Source organism: Pelecanus crispus, chromosome 7 (genome assembly GCF_030463565.1).
Source record: "Pelecanus crispus isolate bPelCri1 chromosome 7, bPelCri1.pri, whole genome shotgun sequence".
Classification (NCBI taxonomy): domain Eukaryota; kingdom Metazoa; phylum Chordata; class Aves; order Pelecaniformes; family Pelecanidae; genus Pelecanus; species Pelecanus crispus.
In genome coordinates this window covers 41,595,862-41,617,908 of record NC_134649.1, presented here as the reverse complement: position 1 = coordinate 41,617,908, position 22,047 = coordinate 41,595,862, and the positions used below count along the sequence as shown (strand labels likewise).

General features: G+C 38.4%; 1 protein-coding gene across 1 annotated transcript in view; it reads left to right on the top strand.

The window, feature by feature from the left end:
* The window catches only part of FHIT (fragile histidine triad diadenosine triphosphatase), a 426,006-nt gene that overhangs the window by 275,871 nt on the left and 128,088 nt on the right, over positions 1–22,047 (top strand). Inside the window, exons 2-3 of the mRNA XM_075714505.1 lie at positions 8,530–8,675; positions 9,557–9,586. Coding sequence (XP_075570620.1) covers positions 8,530–8,675; positions 9,557–9,586 — 176 coding nt within the window. The remainder of the gene's footprint in view (positions 1–8,529; positions 8,676–9,556; positions 9,587–22,047) is intronic.

The following is a 22,047-nucleotide window of genomic DNA, read 5'->3' as shown; positions in this document are numbered from 1 at the left end:
CAATGACATGTTGCAATTCCAGCAGGGTTAAGTTTGGTAAATTGAATTTAATGCAGTTTTCTGGTGGTGCAGGTCATTTGAACAAGACCTGTAGCTGCTGAGCTGCTTTGCATGAACAAATTAGTTTCTGTGGCAAATGCCATCGTTCCACTGTTTGAGTGTTGCACCCCAAGTGGTGTTTGGTTTCTGCTGTCAGCTTCAGGCATGTCTGTTTAATTCAGTAAATTGTACATTTATAATTGGTATATGCACATAGATAGCTTCATGTAATTATGAACAACTTCATGATTTATTTAGAAGCAGGGTATATCATCTGGAGCAATACAGATGTAGTTCTTAGCTGAAAGGGGTTGTTGTACAACAGTATTCCTTTACAGGATCCTCTCACAGCATCATAGCAGTTGTAGATGAAGCTCTTTCATGCTGGGACTTCTACATTTCCAGTTCGGCCATTGGTTATTGCTTTTGGGCCTTCCAAGATCAAAAGCTTAATGTGACTCTAGAATGTGATCATGATTCCTGGTAAAAACGTAAGTTTTGGTCTGCAGTAAATTTCCACCAAATGAAACTCGGATCGGAGGCATGTTTCTGAGGCACAAACTCTCCCACAGCTATTCTCACTGTGGGTCCACTTAGGCACCTGCTATTGCCCGAGGCTGCCCCTGAGGTCAGTAGCTAGCAGAAAAGGACGAATCCTACAGTAAAATACCACTCACTATGAGGAACTGAGCTTTTAGTGACCTACTTGACATACCCTAAAGGCATTTAAAGGGAATATCAAATATGCGAAAGGCTTGTTTAAAATGAAAAGTGAACAGTTCTGAATCTCACATTTCCCTGCTGTGGCCCTCTGTCTTGTGGAGTCACTGTACTTTGAGTAGCAGTACTTTGTATTTTGGTGTGCTATCTAGCTTGATTTAGACTATATGCTGTATCTATATTTAAATTAGATTTATTGACTTTTTATTTTCTACAGAAAAAGTAAAATAATATTTATTGTTCATTTCTTGGAACTATTTCACCTTTCATTGACGTGAAGAATTACTTTAAGTAGCTTCAGTGGGGTGCAGAGATCAGGCAGAGTAAAAAAAGCCCCTCTATAAAAAGCTGCAGTGTGGTCTTAAACCACTTATCACAGTGCAGGGAGATCCATGTCAAAGATTTACACTGATTGCTCTTGGTTCCACTGGAACCACTAATTCTCTGTTTCATTGCATAAATCTAGTCTTCTGTATTAGTGTAAACATGTACTGAGCTGCCTTATCAAGATCAACTGTGTTTAGATAATTTGTCTTATCTTAATGACTTTTTCATTAATGCTAAGATGTTGCATAGCAAGATCAAAAAGACACGTTGTGTGTGATTTTAATTGTCTGAAGCAATTTTTAAGTTTTTATTGTAGTTTTATTGCATTTTCCTTGGTTCTTAATCATCTTTATCATTCACAGCTAAGTTTTGTCCCAAACTAGCAAGTTCTATGATGTACTATTTCCTGTATTGTACCAAAGCAGCCTTCTAAAATATATTTAAATCCAGTTCTACTTGTAAAGCCCACTAAAGCATGCTCGTCTACCTTTTCCTATTATGAGATGCTCACTCTTAGTCCAAATAGCCTCTACAGATTTCCTTCCAAAAGTGAGTCACTCCGTCTTAACGAATAAGATTTGTCCTGGGGGGGAGACATCAGTTCTTGCATTACTACAGTTTTATGTGCATCCTAATTCAGTGGGTTTAGTGGGGACTGAATGGATGCTGTGACGTAGCGTTGTCGTAATGAAGCAGAATTTGTATCTGATTCATTTTTAAAGGCTTTTTGATGCCTTGTATGTGTACGTGCATGCATGCACGCACTATTTCACTTGTTTTCGCTTCCTTCTTAACTCATCCTATAGGCAGAGTCTGTGGAACCATTATTGTTTTCTTCACATAAAGAAATTGCTCCCGTAGCCTTCAAAATGTGAAGAATTGTTCAAGGGCAGAAAAAGATAAATGACTGGCAGTTGTTTTTCAGTTATATTAATTTTATTAGTCATGCATTCTCCTGTGTTCTTTCTGAGCTATGGGACTTCTTTCTGTTAGCAATTAGAGCTTTTGAACAAAGAAAAATTCTGCTTAGATGCAATGATGAATTCAATACCCCTGCCTACACTCCTCAGTTGAATCTGGGGACAACGTTGTGGTGAGTTTTTATACCTGAAGCTTCATCTGACTCATTCTCTCTGCTTGGGGCACTTGATGCAAATGCATGTAAAACAGTGTAAGAAAAGAATAATCCCTCACCTAGCTCCCCACAGCGTGTTTTTTCTGCATTCCCATCAGCTAGTTTATGGATGTCCAGAAGGGGTCTTTCGTACAGACGCATGAGAGAGAAATAATAATTTATTGCAGCTTTCTGCAGCTGGTTCTTCTGGCCTCTGAGCTCCCAGCAGCCACACCAAGGTACTGTCTTCCCACCTCAGTGAGGGCTGAACTGGCCACTGAGCAGCCTTGTGCTCAAGGGACACCATGTCTACACAGCTCTCAAATGCTTCCTGCTGTTAGAAAGAGATGGTGCTGCATTCCGTATTAATCCTAAAATGAGCAAAGCCCTGATCTCCAAGGCAGTTCTTGCTGAGAGTTGCTCTGTAAATGGTTGGGGTGTTTTCAGCTGGGAGGGAGAGGCAGAGGCTACTGTGCTTTAAATTATTCACCCAAGCCTATGAAATACATGAAGCAATATTAAGTCTCCATATGTACCATAGTTTGGGACACTTTTTTTTTTTTAATGAAAACTGGTTAGTCAAAACCACAATATTAATGAAAAAGTCAGTTTTGATGCATTTTCCAAATTTAAATTATTAAGTACAATTTTTATTATTAACTAAACTGCCTTTTAGAATGCTAAAATAGATATTTCAAGAGTTTTGAAAGTTTTGGAAATTTTATTAACTACTACTACTTTTCATCTTTTAAAATATATTTTTAAATTTTTTTTTTTGAGATTTTCACTCTTGTGCTGTTGTGAGGGAAGGCTTTTTTAAAAATCTTTTAAAAAGTCTCCTGAACAGGAACAGTATTTCCATCTCAGTGTGAGCTATGGATTCCTGACCATGTTACACATTGAAAATAAATAATTTTCCCAAGTTAAAACCTTTTGTAACAAATGGTTTAGAAAACTAACAATATTGGTCAAACCAAGGAGCTTCATAAAGAAGCAATTACCCCTTCACTTTTAGATAATCTGCCTTCTTCCCCTTGTATTTTGTTCTTTTCAAGCCTCACATATTAAGAAAACCTGTCAATTTTAATGTTTTTAACTGGTTCCTCAAAAAGACAAAGAAAAAAAAAAGAACTTTATTCCTATTGTTGGAATGTCAGTACCTGGAGAGCCTTTAATTTTTTCCTTTATAAAGCTTTGAATTGTTCTGTTTGAAGTTCAAATTCCAGAATAAAACAAAAGTCAAAACGGAAAGTGTGTTTTCTATATAGCAAACTAATGGACTTAACCAGGAAAAAGCTGTGTTTAGTTCTAAAGCTTGTCACATAAAAGGAATATTAACCTCTTTGGGGTTTCTTTTTTTGGTTTTCTTTCTTTTTTTCACCACCCAAAGGCCTTTTTTCCAACATTTCAGAACTAGAGAACATGTGTACCTTGATAGTGTGTGTGGAAATTTATAATGGACACTTTGTGGGGTTGATCAGAATCCCATTGAAGGGAACATAGAGCCTGGCTTAGACCTTAAATACAGAATTACAATAATTTAGGCTTCAAAGCCAAAATTCAGATAAAGCAAATAAAAATTGCTACAGTGCCTTTGAATTTCAGCTTCCACCCTATGTGTATTAGCGGAAGGAAAATTGCATTTGAAGTGGTCAGCATGCAGATGTTGGCCATGTGTTTTGCTTTTCTGAGCCCTCTCTGATCAACTTAAAGTCACTATGCAGTTAACAAATGCTCACTTTTCGGTAGTGACCCATTATCTCCAGTGCGAGCATATCCTTAAATACTTAGATGTACATGGAGAATCTGTGCTTGTGCTTGGCACAATTGAACATAGCTTTGACAGTGTCCAGGTGCCCATTGCAGAACCACATTGCAGTAAATGCCTCTGAATGCCAGTCTCAAAGGGCTCCAGTTATTATGGTCTAAAAAGTCAATGAAGGAGTGAAAGAGATTTACAGAAATGTGTGCAACCTTGACTGTTGGGGGCTGAGACCTGGCACGCGTGCTTCAGCATCCGTGCTCTTCTGGCGTGTAGAAACTTGTTGAACCATGCTTGCTTGGCCACGAGTCTGAGCTTTTCTAGACAGCTTACAATCTTAATAGACCAATAGGCAGAGGCTGTTAATTTGAATTATGGAGGAGGCTCGCAGGCTTTGGTGCATTAAACAACCCACCCAAGGTTGTGCAGGGAGTAGGCTGCCCAATATATAAGGTCAAGTGATTTTGTTGAAATCATAGGTCATCCTTAGGTTTTCGCTCAGTTTGAGGGTAATGGGTCTGATCCACTGTCGCTTTACTAGTACTTTATGGTTATGCATTTTCACTAACATACCTGGACTTCTAGTCTACTATCTACTGGTAGTCTTTGGAAAATACTGACATTCCTAATTGTTTAATAAATCTTTAATGGAGCTTTTAGTGTGTGTGAGGGTATGCATATTGATTTGTGTATGCGTATTTAAGTATTAGGGGGAAAAGTGAGGCAGTTGAGACTCCTGCAAGATCTAGAGAGAGGGATGTACGAATTATAATAAGGTGTGAAGGTTTTCCACTTCTTAAAATGGAGAAGTTGACATATTAAATTGCACGTACTCTAATGATGTGGACTGACTCAGAGAATTTGAAGGAAATAACAGCTGTGCACATCAAAGCTTAAAAATAGAAACTTCATCAGTCTGTAGCAGTTTAGAATGAATGAAGAAATCATGAAATTATTAATTATGGTGGTTAGAGAAAGGAAACATGAAGTTCAAACTTTCTGAAGACAGAATGCTGTCTTCAATCATGCAGCACTCTGCTGGGTATGAGCCTCTTGTCCCGCTGAGCCCTCTGTAAAGGTGGGGGCTGTTGCCCAACCATAGGCACCTACTGCCATTTCAGATACCCTAAGATGACTCAGGCTTCCCACCTGGCTGACAGACATGACACAGGGCATATGGGGAGACGCTTCTGGAGTGGCAGCTGGATGCCCTGAGGCATCTCAGATGGCAGGAGATGCTTCAGTCTAAGGAGTAATTGCACGTAGACATAAGTACAGACTCACTTTCACTTGCATCTTTAATACACAGCCACCTGAAGCACATCAGTAGTTCATAGCAGTGTTTGCAGTGGGTAATTGCAGAAAGCAATGAGCAGTTTATCTAATTCTAAACTTAGGAAGAATTTTGAGGTGAATAGAGCGTTTATCCAGCTTAAAATCTGACCAGGATATAAAGTTTAAAAATATCCTAGTGTTAAAAACTGTAGTTAAAAAATATGATTTTAAAGTTTCAGTGGATGGTTGTTTTCTTAATGACCTCAAATCCATGAATTCATTCTAACATTTGCCTTTTTATATATTCATAGTTAAATATAACTTGAATGTTGTCCTAATTACATTCTCATGTTAATTTAGCTCTGATTCAGAATTTCTATCATTATTCTTTGTAGAATTATTTTGAAATGATGGAAAGTTCAGTAAAGATGCTCCAGTGTGTGATTGTGCCTTTGAATTATTTATCACATTCAAAGACAGAAATATGGTTAAAATCTAGTTTGAGTTTTAAATGAGTCTTGGTAATGCAAGAAGGAAGTGAAAATCCTTTTTGCAGAATGACATGGTTTATGGGCGCATCGTTTGATATTGCGGGAGTGCTTCGCAGCCCCACATGAGTGGAGAGCCTTACGGCCCAATAAGAAAACATCCATTGCACCAACTGGCAAATACTGTCTAAGCAGATAAGACAGATAAAATGTGGAGGAGGAGAGAGAGAGGGATAGAGACAACTTGCCCAAATGACAGAGCAGATTAGTGACAGAATTAAGAAGAGAAAACAGATGTCCTGCCTCGGTCACAACCAGCACCCACACTGCACTCTCTTCTCCCTCTGCTATGTGCTATGGAAACAAAAGCTCTCGCAAGCGATGTTTAGTCCATGTTTTTCACAATGCATCACAGTGACAAGTAGTACAGTGTTAATATAAGGTTGTAGCAACCATGATTAATGCAAAAGTTCATACTTGTGGCTGTGGCCCTGAGCTAGGTAGAGAACAAACAATTGCTGATGAGGGGTGTGTGAGTCTGAGAGGGCGAGAAACTGCTGGGAAAAAATTCTAAAGGAGAAAAGGAAACTTGTCTTAATGTAAGCAGCAGTTTTGCTAGAGGTAAATGAGGGGAAATTCTTCATTTATAAATGGTTCGTTGACCCATGATAATAAAGCAGTGCTGCAGAAGAAGGATAATTATCTACTTAAGTATCAGATGCCCTAAGGGTAAAAGCTTCCCTTCTCTCCTTTTGAAAAATGAAGTCAGATTAAACGAATGTCCTTTTTCCTGTTTTACTGTTGACATGGATTTCCTTTTTATGAGTAAAATTAATTAGTTTTTCTATTCCTTTATTCCTGGTATGGAAATCAGGTCTGCCAAGCAAGTTTCCAGCTCTTCCCTTGGGCCCTAAGTTCAGCCAATAGCATCCTTTATGGAGGTGCTTTGTACAGTGTGCTGGGAAGGCACAAATAAATTACAGGAGCTTTATTATGCCCAGTAGCTTTCCAAGAGTCACAGCATTTTAGAACTAAAACCCCACAAAACTAGGCTTTTTGTCCCTGTCCAGGATTGGTTTCTTTCCAAGTACCTGCTTTCTAAATACATATTTCTCCTTTCTTTAAATTTTAATAGCATAAGTTATAACAAGAGAAAAAGGGAATAGTGGTGGCTTAGCTGATGCTGTGCTAAAAAAAATGAGGGACAGATTTTCAAAGCAGATTAACACCCGTAGCTGGGGCCAGTCTTCTCCTGCTCTGTTGGGAGCTGCTAGCTGCGGAGCTCGCTCGAAGAATCTGCTCCCACTTTAGTAAATATCCACTACAATCTTGTCTGTCCTCATCTGGACTCTGAAAAATGATCAAAACCTGCCCTTACTTCTTTACTTCCAGAATATGTCTGGTTTTCCTTCCAATCAGAATTATAAAAGCAATTCCTGTGAAAAAGTTGGTGAATGTAAACATGTTGTCTCTGTGTTTATGGAAATAAATTATCTTTCATGTGTATTAATCCTTCCTTACTTCAGATGTCTCATGCAGTTCTTGAAAATCAGGTTGATGTAACCTTTGTGTGAACCTGTTAACTACAGAGCATCTTCTAGTTACATTTCCTGTAGTATAGAGAATATTCCTGAACACCTGAAGGCTTCAGGATGCAGTAAAAATAAAAATGACTGTAATACAATGGCATGGAACTTAATTTTCTTCAAATAGTCCTTTGAACACTCATTTTAATACTGAAAAAATAAGAAGATTTTAATTTTTGTAGCCTTTGGTAATGAAAGTTCAAGCGATGTTAAAGGTGATTTTAAGGTCTTTATTCTGCAAACACAGTACTGTAAGTAAAAAAAAAATATCCTGTCTGCAGGGGATTTGAAATGAGAATCAAGTCCCAAGTGCTTGCTTGTTGGATTTATACAACTGAGGCTCTGCTAAGAATTCTTCACCCTATTAATAATGTTACAAAATTGACTTTCAAGTGAGGAATTGTAGCAATTATTAATTTCTGTGAACACAGCAGATCAGGTGACTGTGAATAGCGTCTGTGTACTTCCATTCTTCCATTGTTTACTTTATAGCTTCATTTCACTGACTCACAAAGTGCACTCAACAAGGTAGAATAAAATCAAAGTATATTTGCAGTGTCATGAACACCACGCTTAAAAGGGAATGGTCTTAATTATCTTAATGTATTTCTAAAAACATATATTTATAAAAGGTGAGCATTCCTTATGAATGGTAATTGACGAGATGTAGAAATAAGGGATCTGCTATTATCAGCATAGTGCCAGCTTTTTTCACATTTTGATACCTAAAATCAGAGGTGTAAGATCAAGATTTTCAAAAATACATACAACATATGTGGAAAAGCATTGTAAAACTGCTGTCTCGGATCACACACCCAAACCCATCTTAAATTCCTTTGGCTTTCTCCCATTGTTAATCACAAAAGGAAATGTCTCTGACTTTCAGAGGTGTTAAATAGGAAAATCTCTCCATCAAAATGGTAACTTCCAGTCTGTGAAAACTTTGCTTTCCTTTAGATGTGTCAGTAGTAATATATGGACCTTATTTTAGTCATTTTGCCCATATCTGAGGGGTTTGAGTAAAATTCTTCTGAACAAAGCATCATATTATTCCCTGCATTTAGGCTTATGTTTTAGTTGCTCTTGCTGTAACCCTTGGAGAGGAGGAATTTAGGCAATTCAAAAGTGACCAGAAGCAGGTTACAGGGTAGGGATTGAGCCACTTATCCTTCTGGACCACTCAGGCTTGCGTTTGTGCCTTGACAATACCACCTTCAGATGTCCTTGTTTGTCCTCTGCGGCCAGTGGAGCGTTTCCGTGACTTGTGTCCCGAGGAAGTGGCCGATTTATTTCGTATGGTGCAAAGGGTTGGCAACGTGGTGGAGAAACACTTCTGCAGCACCTCGCTCACCATTTCAATTCAGGTTTGTAAACCAGTCAACTAAAAAAGGTTTAATGGTTTGTTTTATCAAGCTTTCGTTCTCCTCTAGTCCAATGACAAAAGGACATTCAAACTTCAAGAGGCAATAAATGCAAAATAATAGTAATAAAAAAAAGAAGCACAATAACTGCATTGCAGTCTGCCAGATTTGCCATTGAAAGAAAACTAAGAGGCAAACCAGCAGAAAAGCGTGGATAATTAATAACTGCAAAACTTTGGAATAAGCCTGCAAACACTCCCAAATGCAGTGCTTGTGAGTATTTCAGCAAATACTCTTCCTTCAAAGAAGTGTTTGCAGGATTGACCTAGAGAAAGCAGCCACATCTTGCCGTTCAGCAGGTAACCCACTGCTTGTGATAGAAACAGGTAATTTCTGCTCACGGCTATTTATATACAGGCAGAGAGACGTACCCATGTAAATATGTTATCAATTCTGACCTTTCAGTTATTTGTGCTGGGTTTTTTAATACCAAAAAAGAGCTCTGTTTAAAGCAAATTGGGAGACAAAGCCCATTTCATTAGAATAAGAATCCAAGGAAGCATGCTTTGATTAAATTCTCACTTACGTGTCTGATTTTATATTCACAAGGATCAGAAATTTATTGCTACCTATTAAAAAATACAATCTGAAAGAATGAAAAATAACAACTGTCGGGTTTGTGGTCTAAGATAGTTTCTTGCTTCGCCATGGCCTGATATGGAAAGGCGTCTTGTCCAAAAACGTTGTGTTGAATGGTCCCCGGGAAAATATGCTAAATTAACATACAGTGAAATTGGATGTAGATGATTATTGAGTAAGATTTCTGAATCCCTGCATGATCCTTGTTAGTTCCTCTAACCTGAGACTTCTCCCTTTGCTTACAGGATGGCCCTGAAGCTGGACAAACGGTGAAGGTGAGTGCTTATTATGCAGAATACAAATTAAGAGACAATTATAAGAACTAATAAAAGATCAAAGCTAGTCATCTGCAGACCATTTCTGTATCGTTATTTTATCCTTGAGATCAAAAAATCCCAAGTGTACAATAGATGTAAATACTTTTTATTGAAATTACACAGGATAATGTTTACAGGTTTTCTTTCTAGACAAAAATTTTCAATCGTGAAAATATCTTTTCTCAGCTGCTGGGTGTATTTATGCAAGGAAAGCCTTAGAAAAGAGGCATCTGTTGAAGTTTTTTGTTTGTTTTATGGAGAAAATATTGCCCTTCCATTCATAATCTCTTTGTTTGTCTTTTTATTGCCTAATGAGTTGTAGCTAATTATAGGAACAGTTAAACTGAACCACATTATGAAAATATACCTTTTGTCTATGCTTTCTCTCTACATATTCATATCACATTCTTGTTACTGAAGTTCAAATGTAATGGAGCCAGTGAAGCTTAAAAACAGATTTTAAGTGTACTTCTGAAAAAAAGGCTGGGGGGAGGGGGGGGTGGAGGGGAAGAGAAGGATTTATGATTATACTCTCCACTTGAGTAAAAACATAGATAACATCCAAGATGGCTCTCCAGCCATGTTTCACTGCCTCGTAATGCAAATGCAAATGCATGTGTAGTTAGATTATATGCCTGAACATTAGATAAAGGCTGGTTTTTTACATTTGGAATCAAAGGAAAGTCAAATATGGCTATGGGTTAGCACTTTGTAAAATCAAATTAGATGTCTCAAAGAAGCTGTTTGGGTTGATTAAGATAACTGTAACAACCAAATGATGGCATATAGAAACATTTTACTTCTTTCCAATTTGCTGTATTGACCTTATTTTTCCTAATCCTTTTTGTTGCCTGCTTTGAATATTTAGCAGAGAGGTAACAGGGAGAGAGAAGAAGGAATCAGAAAATTCCCAAGCTTTGGGAAGCTGAGGAGTGATGAAGAAATGTAATACAATTTACTTCAAATATACAATTTACTGCAACAAAACAGATTCCTTGGCTCGTGACTTAGAGTGCATTGGGTGGGTTTCACTGGGAATGCCTGTTGATAGGTGAAAGTCTCAGTTTAAATACTTTCCAAAGTAAATTTTGTCATTAACACCAACATGTTTTAACAAGCATATCGCAGGATTTCTTTTAGTATCTTGGACAAATGTTTTTTTCTGTGTGAAGAAAAAGGTTTATAGGAATGATTATATTAAAATGTGAGAAAATTTGCTAGTATGAATGAGCAAAACTAGATGTAAAAATTCCTATCTTCTGTGATGGTGAACAGTAACAAATGCTTATGTAGGCCTTAAAAAGGCAAGAAATTCTGTATCATTTTGCATTCGTACTAGAGACAAAGAACATTAAGTGTTAATCTATCCAATACATTGCAAAACAGTGGCCACCCTTCGTGCTTCCTTCTCACACTTTTAATAAGCAATGAGATGAAAATGACCTGCTCTTATAGCTGTGAACCCCTAGATTCTGTAATAAAGAGTGTGTATTCATAAATCAGAAGTTAGCAGTTTGCGTTTCTCTACTTTTCTGCATCATTGGGCAACACTGTAATTTATCATCATCGCTTTGGGATGTTTATCATCCAAAAATGCCAACAACTATTTTCTTCAGAGAACTTAGAGCTTTCAAAACTTGAATTGGGGAAGAAATTCCTATGATCAAGATCTTCTTTAAAGTGAATAATAGGGTGGATACATAAATAGCTGGTTCCATTTAAACTATTTTTAATCGGAAAGTTTGAAAAATCACCTATGTGATCTACAAATAATTTATGAACCTTAAATTTGATGTGTTGTGTTTCTGTATGTGTTTTTCTTCATGTATCAGAATGCGCAATAATCCAGTCTTCCTCTAAGGGCACTTTTCATTAAAATTTCTGGAACAGACTAAACATTAGATAAACATTCTAATTGTAAGAATAGCAAAGCATCACAATAAATATCCAAGGGAGTTTGTGGAGTCTCTGTTTCAATAGGGTAGGCAAGCGTATGTCAGGACCTAATTAGGTGTAGCTGATCTTGCTTTGAATGGGGTCACATACCAGATGGCTTCAAGAGTCCTTCCCATTCTTATTTTGTATAATTCTGTATACCTGTATAAATACAGGCTACTGTATGTGCTCTTTAGGAAAAGAATTACAGGAAGCAGGGGAAGAGTACTGCCCATTAAATTGGTCAGCACAAAGCTTTACTACAAAATGGGAAGAGCTATCAGCCTAGCTGAAGACAAGAACTGACTGGGAAATTTTATCTGAAAAAGATTAGGAAATTCTCTTTCTTTGTCAACAAGAAGGAATGGTAATCCATGTCCAAGAAAAATCTTGGACCTCAGTTGGAGTATGAGTCTCAGGTCTTTCTTTGCTATGGAGATGCCGAAAATTATATGTGCAATGTATGCACCAGGTTTAAAGGAGATTACCCTTTCAGTGAGATTTTGGATACAAATCAATGCTAAGAGCATCTGCCAACGTTACGTTTGTTATGCCGGTGTGAAGCCTGCTGGTGTGTGCAGGTTTCCATCAGATGTACCACGTACTGCAATGTCAGGATACTTTAGTGGTGCCTTTTGGACTAAAACCTCCATAGTTACCTGATGGGAAGCTGTTTATAACCTGAGATGTAGCTCTGTTATTGCTGTACTCTGTTCCTTGTGGATACTGTCCTCCTCTGAGTCTAAGCTAGCAGAGCCTGCAGGACAGTGTTCTAGGGAAGCTTACGGTCCTTTCAAATTCCCCCATCATTGCAGTCTGTGTGTTTGCATTGGATGGGTCCTTGGAAGAAATTATACTTATACCTGACCCTCAACTCGCCAATACTTTGGAAGTATAGATGGGCCTTTTCTTACCCTTTAGCAGCTGGAAATATACATTTGCTCAGGAATTCTGAACCGTGTCCCAGACCTCAGACCATAAAATAATACAATATATTGCATCATAATCTTTTTCATAGCTGTCCACAGATTGTGCCTATTCCAGCCTTGTCACCTGTTTATGAGAGGGACAAATGTCCCTCTCCAAAGGTGGTCACAGACTTGCACACTTTGTGTTTTATTGTAAGAGGTTCTTGCACCAACTCACAACAGAGAACCTGAGCATCTCTGAGCAGTGTGTCAGCAAACATAACCATATTCCAGCATTAAAGACATTTTGAATACTTCTTTCTTCTTGCTTGAGAAAGGAAGGAAGTTGTGTTTAGGACCTCTTTTAAAGAATATTTATCTCTGCAATTTTGAGCTCTGTTTTTCTTGGAGAACACAAAAACCATGGTGTTCTTGTGCCAGGAATGAAGGGTGAGTTTCATGCCAGTTCTGTATGAGAATGCCTTAAATATCCAGGCAATTTCATGGATCAGGGAAATCAGCTCTGCATCTTAATGCAGGGCTCTTATTGCTATGTCAAGTGAGTGACGTTTCAAGATTTCCCCAGTATATTTTATAGCCTTCTTTTCAACATCAAGTCAGCAAATGCTTTAGATGCCTTGGTGGATGTATAGCATAGTGTAGAATAAGCTCTCAGGTTTACCTTTTATGTGAGATTCAATCACAAGAAACTCCATGTACTCTGTACTCCATAAAGGCTAAACAAATCAAGCTGGCAGGAGCATGATGCAACTAATTTATCTGTAGAGACAAGATAATATTGCACAGCAAGTGTCCATTGCACAAACACATTTGAACACATACTCTATTTTGCAGCGGTGTCAAAGTCTGCAGCAGCTCAGCACCTCCACTGTTATCCATGAGTAAGTGCCTGTTTGCCAATTACAGGTTCACCTAAATAAATGAGAAAGCGAGGCTGATGGTGGCAGTGTGGGTATATGTGCAGAAATTTATTTTATGTCACACATTCCACTAATTATTTTACACTGAGAAAATTGTCTCACGATGATTTTTTGATGTACGTGTTTTTCTTTCCCAGATGGTTTTTTAATGCTGTGTTAAATCAATCCACCTGGCTTTCATTCTTTAGAAATCTTAACCTGAACTGTGGAGTCTAGGGTTTATTTAAGCCCACAGCAGACTGCTCTTTCATACTATTTGTCTACTTATCTCTGGACCTGAAGTACTGGACTTCAGGTTTGAGTCTTTAAATTTAATCAGATCGCATTGCAGGCTGATTGCATCAGAGGGATTAAATTCACTAACTGCAATCTTTTGATGCCTCAGCCTGCTTTCCCTGCAGACTGGCAGATGTGAGTCCTTGTTTAGTAGAGTATTGGAAACCACCTTTTGCTCTCTTAAAAGAACAAAAAAGGCTGGTGTTTGAGAAATGCAAAGATTTTTCTTACCTCTAAACAAATACAAAAATTCAAGTAGAAAAAAAATGGAAGAAAGAAACAAGTTTTTGAAAACTAGATTGTACTGAAACATGTGAACAAATGCTCGTTTGCTTTATTCTTAAGAACCATGATTCTCCTGAAAGCTTGTGGGATGTCCAAAAATGATTTGATGAAGTACAGCAGTCTCTTTGAGTTGCTTTGAGAACCACACTAATAGTATTTGGTTGGAGAATATGTAATATTGCAGATAGGTAATTGGTACAGCAAATTCAGTAGTCTCAGGGCTGCTATGTCTGTGTTGAGCTCATCATTTTCTTTCTATTTCGGTACTATACTTAGATTGGGGTGGGGTTTGGTGGGATGTTAGCGGTGTATATTTTCAAAGCTAGGCTTATATTGCCCCTTACAGAGATGGGGAAGCAGCAGGAGCATCCAGATAGTTTGCACCCTGCCCCCCACCCAAGGCTTTTGCTAGCTCTTGTTTTCTACTCACTCTAAATAATAATTCTTGCCCTTTCCTTCAAGGCCCTTTTCAAAGTCTGCCTTATGTTGGTCTAATTCTCCTTTCAGTCCCTTGGCCATACCTGGTTTTTATGATGCAACTAATGGATATAGCGGGAGAGTCACAATTTCCTCTTTGCTTTCTCAGGTCCTTACTCCTGTTCATTACACGTAACATTTAGCTTTTGATTGAACTATAAGCTTTCCAGGAAAACCGTCATATTTTTTTTCTGTTTGCTGTGCTTATAGTCCAAAGAGGCACTGGTGGATCTGTAAACCCCACCTTAATACAAATAATAATATGCAGGACCTAGAATGAAAATGGTTCGTAAGGCCCCCTTAATTTGTACAGATCAGTTCCTGTGCTTAAAGCATGGTAACAGTTGACAAAAGTAAGAGGTGTCTGTGTCTAGTATACACCCATGTAACAATACAGAGTTTTTTTGAAGACTGAAAGAGATGAAAGAAAATTGGGAATGTGGAAACAGCCTGATGATTGATGGACATGACACCATCTTAGCCGAGAATGCCAAAGGCTCCAAGGCACTGATAAATTGAAATGATGACCTGGATAATGAAGTCTGATCTAGAAATATCGGTTTGTGAAGGTCCCTGAAGGGATGGGGACAGAAATTTTTGAAAGATTCTGTTTAGCAGTGAATTATGATGGTTCTGAATCTGGATGATTTTGAATTCCCAGTAGTGAATGTCATGACATGCTGTACCCCTAACTTGTAAAGTAATATCATTTTCTGTCCCTGAACAAACACAGAATAGTCTGTATGGACTACAATGTAAAGAAAAACAAAACAAAACAGGATTAAAAATGTGCAACTACAAATGAGGAAAGTAAAAGAAATTTCAAAAGATATATGTTGAAGAATGGTACTGAGAAAGAAGATTTTACTATTCCATGCCAGCAATTCTATCCTTCTTTCCTGCCATATGGATTCCTTAGATGAATATTCTCTTTAGGTAGTTTAATTCCAAAAATACCCCCAGAGCTAGTCAGAGTTATTGACACTGTCTAAATTAAACTATAATAAACAAGTAAGTAGGCTCAAATGCTTGTTTAAATTGCCTTAGTGTACAGCTATTAAAAGTCCTGCAGCTCTGTTGGCCACTTCCAGCAGTTCCCTTGCTGGGCATGAGCTGCTTCAGCAGCAGATCTGGCCGCTGGCTTTTCTCTTCTCCCAAAGGTGGAGGGGTGAGAGCTAAACTGCAGGTAATGCATGCAGACCTTCCAAGGTACTTGCATGTGCATAACATGAAGGGTGCGTGCACCTTCAGGAATGTCGGTGGGAGCACGGACGTGCCTGTCCCAGTCCCCAGCAGCCACATCACGTGTCAGCAGAGCCCTGCAAGCCCCGGGAGAGGCTGGGGCTGGGGGTAGCTGTGCCAGCAGCTAGTCAAAGTGGAAAGTGAGCAGTTGCCCTTCGGAGCCCTGCTCTTGCTGGGGCACTGCTTCATGCTGCCCACAGTGACCTGACTGATTAGTGCAGGGAAGGGTTAAACACTGCCAGGGCTCCTCATTCTCTGCCCTTCTGTGCAGCTCCAAGAGAGCCTGCTCCTGCTTTGACAAAAACATTTTAAATATACATTTTTTTTTCTTTTTCTGGTATGTGTTCAGATATTTACAATTTTCATGACAGAAGAATCTTGAACAAATCAGTCATTCAGAAAGGTTTATTTGGGAGGTTGAAAGCTCTTCAATTTTTTTTCTATAAACAGAGTTACATTTCAAAATGAGAAACTATTTCTAGCTGAAAGGTGGAAAAGTATTTCTCTGCAAATGTTATAACAGGGTATTTTTACAATGAAAACTTTTTCTTCATGAAAACAAAACCTCTTGTTTTACTGAATTGGCATTTTGTGACCAAAAAAACAATATGGGGAGGGGTGTTGAGAAATCCATGAATTGCTCTACATGCTGCTCTTCATTTGCCCCGCAATGACTGAGATTAGGATCAAAAATCCTATGTTTTAATTAGAAAGTATCTTTCACTTCTTTGTTCCCATGTTACAGCAATATGTTTTGCATTTAAATCATTCTCTGTCTCAGAGTATGTACAATCGATCAAATGCCACTCTTGAGTACAGGTCCTACAAATACCCTATTGTACTGTAAATGCAAAACCTCTAGAAATCCCAGACCAATGCATGAGGTCTAAAATCATTAAGAGCACAGTCAAGGCTGTCTGATTAATTTTTGCGTGGTTAGTGTATGAATTTCTTTCCAAGCTCCATCTCATCCATAGTACTTTTTCTCTTTGTCAAGCTCGTATCTTATAAACCTCTTCATTTAACAGGGAATGCTTTCTTTTCTTTTTTTTTTTTTGTTACAAAACATGGCTTTCATCTAGAATGTTACTCACCAAGAAATGTGCAAAAGCATTCCCGTTTAATTCAGATGTGTAACTCAGTGCTGTTCTGTGTTTTGTAGTAGGTGAAAATTATTTATTAAGCAAGTGTTGCAAAGCTAGGATTCAATTTAATAGGTTTCTGACTAACTCTTTCTAAAAATTAATATAATGCTTTATAACAGAATATTGTGTGCTAGTGCTCTGACCTCATGTGGTTTTTGCACATTTGTCTTTGCATTCTTACCTACCAGGTACTGCTTTTCCTTCCTCCAAAGATCCACCATAAAATTGTTTCTATGCTGACCATAGATTAGAAGGGATGTCAAAGGGTCATGCCAACCAACGTGCGCCTTCTGTAAGCAGGCATTTACCCACACTTAAACTGTTTTGTGGTTGAGTTTACTGGGTGTTCTTGCCTGAAGGCATTTTCAGTTGACTGATCTGTGTTAAACTTTGGTGCCTCAGCTGTCTGGCTGGATGCTGTGGCATCTGGAGTCTCCCAGGGAAGGGCAGAATCACAGTGCTCGGCTGATGTTAATGACCCAGTTTCAGCCAGACAAAGGGAACCCATTTATTAGAGTCCTGGCTGCCTTATCAATGTAATAATAAAGAAAATGTTAAGTTGGCTGCATATATTTTTTCCCTTAAATTTACCTCCCCTTCTGAAAATGAAAGAGCTGTCTACTTAAAGCTGTCCCTACAGCTCCCCAGAGAGCCTGCACAGCTTGAATGAGTTTGTTGCTTGAAATGTCAATAGGGAAAGAGTGTATGCAATGTTTTTGCATGTGATAGCAAGGGAGTGGGGGCATTTCCTAGCCCAGTGTTCCTTTATCATGTGAAAGAGTAAGTGGTTACGCTGTCCTGTAACCTACTGAAATTCTAAGCACATCTGAAATACAAGTACATCTGATCTAGTCCATGCATTTTAGTCTATTCTGGCAGCACCATGTTAGCCCATGTAGGACTTTCAGAGAAAGAAAAGCCTCTGCTTGAAATGATTTAGAAATGGAAAACTAAGGTTAAAATAATAGAATAAAACTTGGTCAGCAAGCTCCAGACAGGATGACAGGGTGAAGAGTATGTAATATTTTTACTGTGTTTTTTTTTAAAAAAAAAAGTCAAGCATTCTGGATTCTGCAGTGTTTTTTTGTATCATGCTCCTTGCAAACCAGGCTGGACAAGGCAAGAGCTTCCTGCAAGATAAAGCAAAACCCCTCTCTCAGGCCTCATTTCCCCCATACCTCCTGAAAGCTGCTTGGGTGCCCTCTGGCAAGACCACTCAGACACAGGGTCATTCCATAAAGCTAAGCTGTAGTTTGAAAGAATTTGAAATATGCCTTTAAAATCCAGTCTCTAGGAGCTTTATCATATGGCCCCTCCTCATTTGGTAGCAGTAGGAAAAGCCCACGCTGGCTGGTGATGGAAACGTTGCTGGAATAGCAGTTTCTGAGGTTGAACAAGAACGGATGCCAGTGCACCTCTTCTGTGGTGCTCGCCGTTTTGCATTTTCCTTTCACTTGCTTGTAGTGATGAGAGTAAAAACCTGCAGCTTATGCAGTGCTGCTCATGTGGTGACTCCACAAGGCAGTATCTCCACTAGTTGTGTTTCTCCGTCTGTGACTCCACAGTGCTGTTTTCTGTTTTCCTGTTTTGGTGACAGCTATTGAGCAATGCTCTGCTGCTTGCACTGTGATGCTTTTTTTAGGCAAGTGAGGTGTAGCGCTCCCTGAAGAGCTGGAGAAACACTCTAAACCCTTTCCCTTTTGCAGAAATCTGAATGCTGGTGTCTCCAGGTGGATTGCACACACATATATCTACCAAATGTTGAGACATGCCTTTAAAAAGAGGAAGGAGTAATCATGAAACAAAGCCTGATTCTTACTTAAATGTAGGCAGTTACCTGGTAAAATCAGGTTGGTAGGTTTATCCTCTTCTCAGTTTTGGATCACATAAAAGAAATCGGCATCTATGGATGCAGTTCAGCACAACTTCCAGGCCTTTTCTGGAGAGAAATTCCCTGCTTGACTCGTAGATAAATTGCCAGCCAAGATTAAGATTTTTTAAATAAGTTATTCTGTCTCTGAATTAGCTGCTGCTGCTCATGATTTTCTTTCAATACATAAACACTCTGCAGCACCTTTATTTTGAAGGAAAAAAAAAAAAATTGCAACTTCCAAATAGTGAGTTCTGCAAAGAAAAGCATTTCTGGGTATTTTTAAATTTCTTTTCATATATTACTGTTCCACATTTCTAGGAATGATGCTACAATTGGCATAAATTGGGGAAACCCAAATAAATCTTTTAACAATTACTGTGTCCCCCTGCCTGAGATTACAGATGGAAGGTTTGAGGAGAGAAGCTTAGATTCCCTACTCTAACACAGTTACCTACTTTGGAGTTAAACTGTTCACTTTCAGAGAGGAAAATTCACCTGTAATAATTAGCCAGCTGAGTAAAATTCATCCTGAAGCTTTCTTTTTTACCATTAGGTCTCCACACACTTTTTTTTTTTTTTTTCCATCACAGACTGCCTTTTTCTGGAGGCTGAGATGCCTCGGTTCTTCCCAGGAGTTCTGCACCTTGCTAGGTGCAGCAGACTGGTGATTCAGTTTTACCAACTAAACTGTTGTGGCAAAGAAGGGTCAAGTCATTATTCCTGTTTTGCTGAGCAGATGAAGAGGCTGGGGTTGGTAATAGCTCTGTCCTTTAGAGGCAGCGCAGAGTCATGGGGCACTGCCCTGCTCTGACTGTGCCAGGAAAGCTCACCTCTATCCGTGACATTTTGCTGTTCCCTGAGTCTTGCATCTGCACCATATCTTGCTTCTGTCCTCAGCTTTTCTCTCTCCCATCCCTTCTCCCATGGCCTGGGGCTTTGCTTTGTGCAGGGTGCAGATGGGATCCTTCCGCTATGGCAGTCCCCGGGAGAAGGGACAGCATGCCCAAGTGGAGAACCCTGAGAAACTATTTTGGTTTTCATCATGGATGAAATCCATTAAGGTTATGTCTATGTGGACAGATGCAAATAGGCTGGATTTGTTACTCTGGGCTAAGCAGCTACCTCCTAGCCTGCTTCTGGACTGCGAATGACATATGCGGTCAGAACAAATTTGTTTCTGCCTGTACCGGTATGCAAGGATCAGTGCTAAGTGTGGTGTGTCCATGCATATATCTCCTCTAAATAAATCCTGCCCAGTAGCACTTCAGAGCAAGGCTCTGCAGCCAGGAGCAGGGGAAATCTATACCCTGTGGTAAAGGTAGAAGATTGGAAAGACATCCTGTGTTTGCTAGATTGCTCAGGTCTTTTGAAGGAGAATGGTTTCTCGTTTGGTAATCTCCTAGTTTATTATCTCTGAAAAATCAAACCATTTTCTTTTCTCTTTCATTTATACTTTTTGTGAGTTACCTCCTTCATTGCTATCATGAAAATCTTCATTTCTTGTTGTCTGCCTGGCATCACTGACCCAAATTCTCTCTGTGAGAGGCTGGAAGAAAATAAACTAGACCAGATGGAAAGTGCTCATGTGAATGATTGTCTTGATCTTGCTTGTAAAGCTGTTAAAATCTGAAATCCTGAATTCCTCTATCTGATTTCATGAATGTTGAATTTCTCTGTCTGATTCCAGGTCTAGATTATAGTATTTGAAGTAAAGGTAATGCCCAGAGGTAGCACATTATTTTTCTTCTTTTTTTTTTCTTTTTTTTTTTTGGATGGATCTGTGAATGAGCTTTATTAGTTCTCCTTTGAGAAGGTATAGAACAGACAATAATACTGTGATGTTTTCTCACCTGGCCTTCCAGCACATCTCAGCTGGAGCAGAGTTGTCATTAGGGGTGGTCAGTGTGCCCAGACTGAGGAGTGGATCAGTTCACAACATATTTAATGGATGCTTTTTTCTGCAAATAAGTCATCTCTGAACTCAGCAAAAGCTATTCTTTCAATTGTGGCCTTTTGGTGAGGCCACCCTGAGTTAATTTTAGAATTATGATCTAGCAGAATACAAATCTGTTATCTGTCTTTGATTCTCTGAGTCCCATGTAAGTAGAACAACCTTGGTGGCTGGGGCTAGATCATTCTCTGGTATAAATGATTCAGTTTACTTGTAAAAATATCTGGACTAAATCAATGGAGCTTTTGCCATTTGTGTACAAACTTTTTTGACCCTACTTGTGTAAGCAACTCTTTGATTTTGTATAGTTAATCAATTAAAACTATAATTATTAGTCATATGTGTAGATCTAGTAAATCTGAATACAAAATAGCATTTTGAGAAAATAACCTATGAAGCATAATCTGATACAGTGTTTTTATTTTTTTTTCTTTAAATATCTTCCACTTCACCTGAAGAAGTTCACTGTTACAGTAACTATCAAGTAAAAAAAAAAATAGTAAGGAAAAAATCCCAGAATTTATTAGGTTCTAATAAACTCCCCTCAGTGCACATACATTTAGTATCTTTCATTAACATTAATGAGAATTATGCATGCATCCTGGGGAGAATAGGCGCTGTTGTTTTATTTCGTTTCCTTGTTTTCAGTATTAAATCTTGTCCTGAAGTCAGTTCTATAGGGCAGACATGCATTCCTGCTGCTCAGTTATTTGTTCTACTTAATATATACAGTTTGAGCACCTCCTGTTGCCTAGTAAGGTAGAAAGTTCATAAATTAAAAAAAAAATCTAACAGAATTTGTGGACACACATAAAAACAAGGGATATGCAAAATAATGAATTAATAGATTGCTATTGATTACCAGTAGGGCCTAATTAAATAATAAATTTTCCCCCACACAATTACTTGTTTCATGTTATTAAATGATCAAATCCATAACTAGTTTGGAAGCTCAGGCTTTTAGAATTAAATGAGGTGCTCAAGAGAGCAAAGTTGTGTTTTTGAGAAACAGAGACAGAGGCAGGGTTTAGTTACATGGATTTATGATTTAATTTTCTATGTAATCTAATTTAGTATAACTATTGAGTTTCTAAAGAAAATGAACTTTGATTAGATTTTTTTGACAAAAATAAATACAAAATGTAGGATAGTTTATTAATTATCTGTAGAATATTGAGAGAAGTGACTCATGGGTATTTCTGTACCCAAAGGGGCCTTTTTTCCCCCATTTCCTGTGCTTTTAGCTTCCACAGCAGTCAGTCATGGCCAGGGCCCATCCAGGTGTAGTCCATTACAAAGATCCAAAATCTGGAGGATGCAAACCTCATTTCTGTGAGAAACTTAGTTCATTTCGTATAGATAACAGCTTCATCATTCCTCATTTCT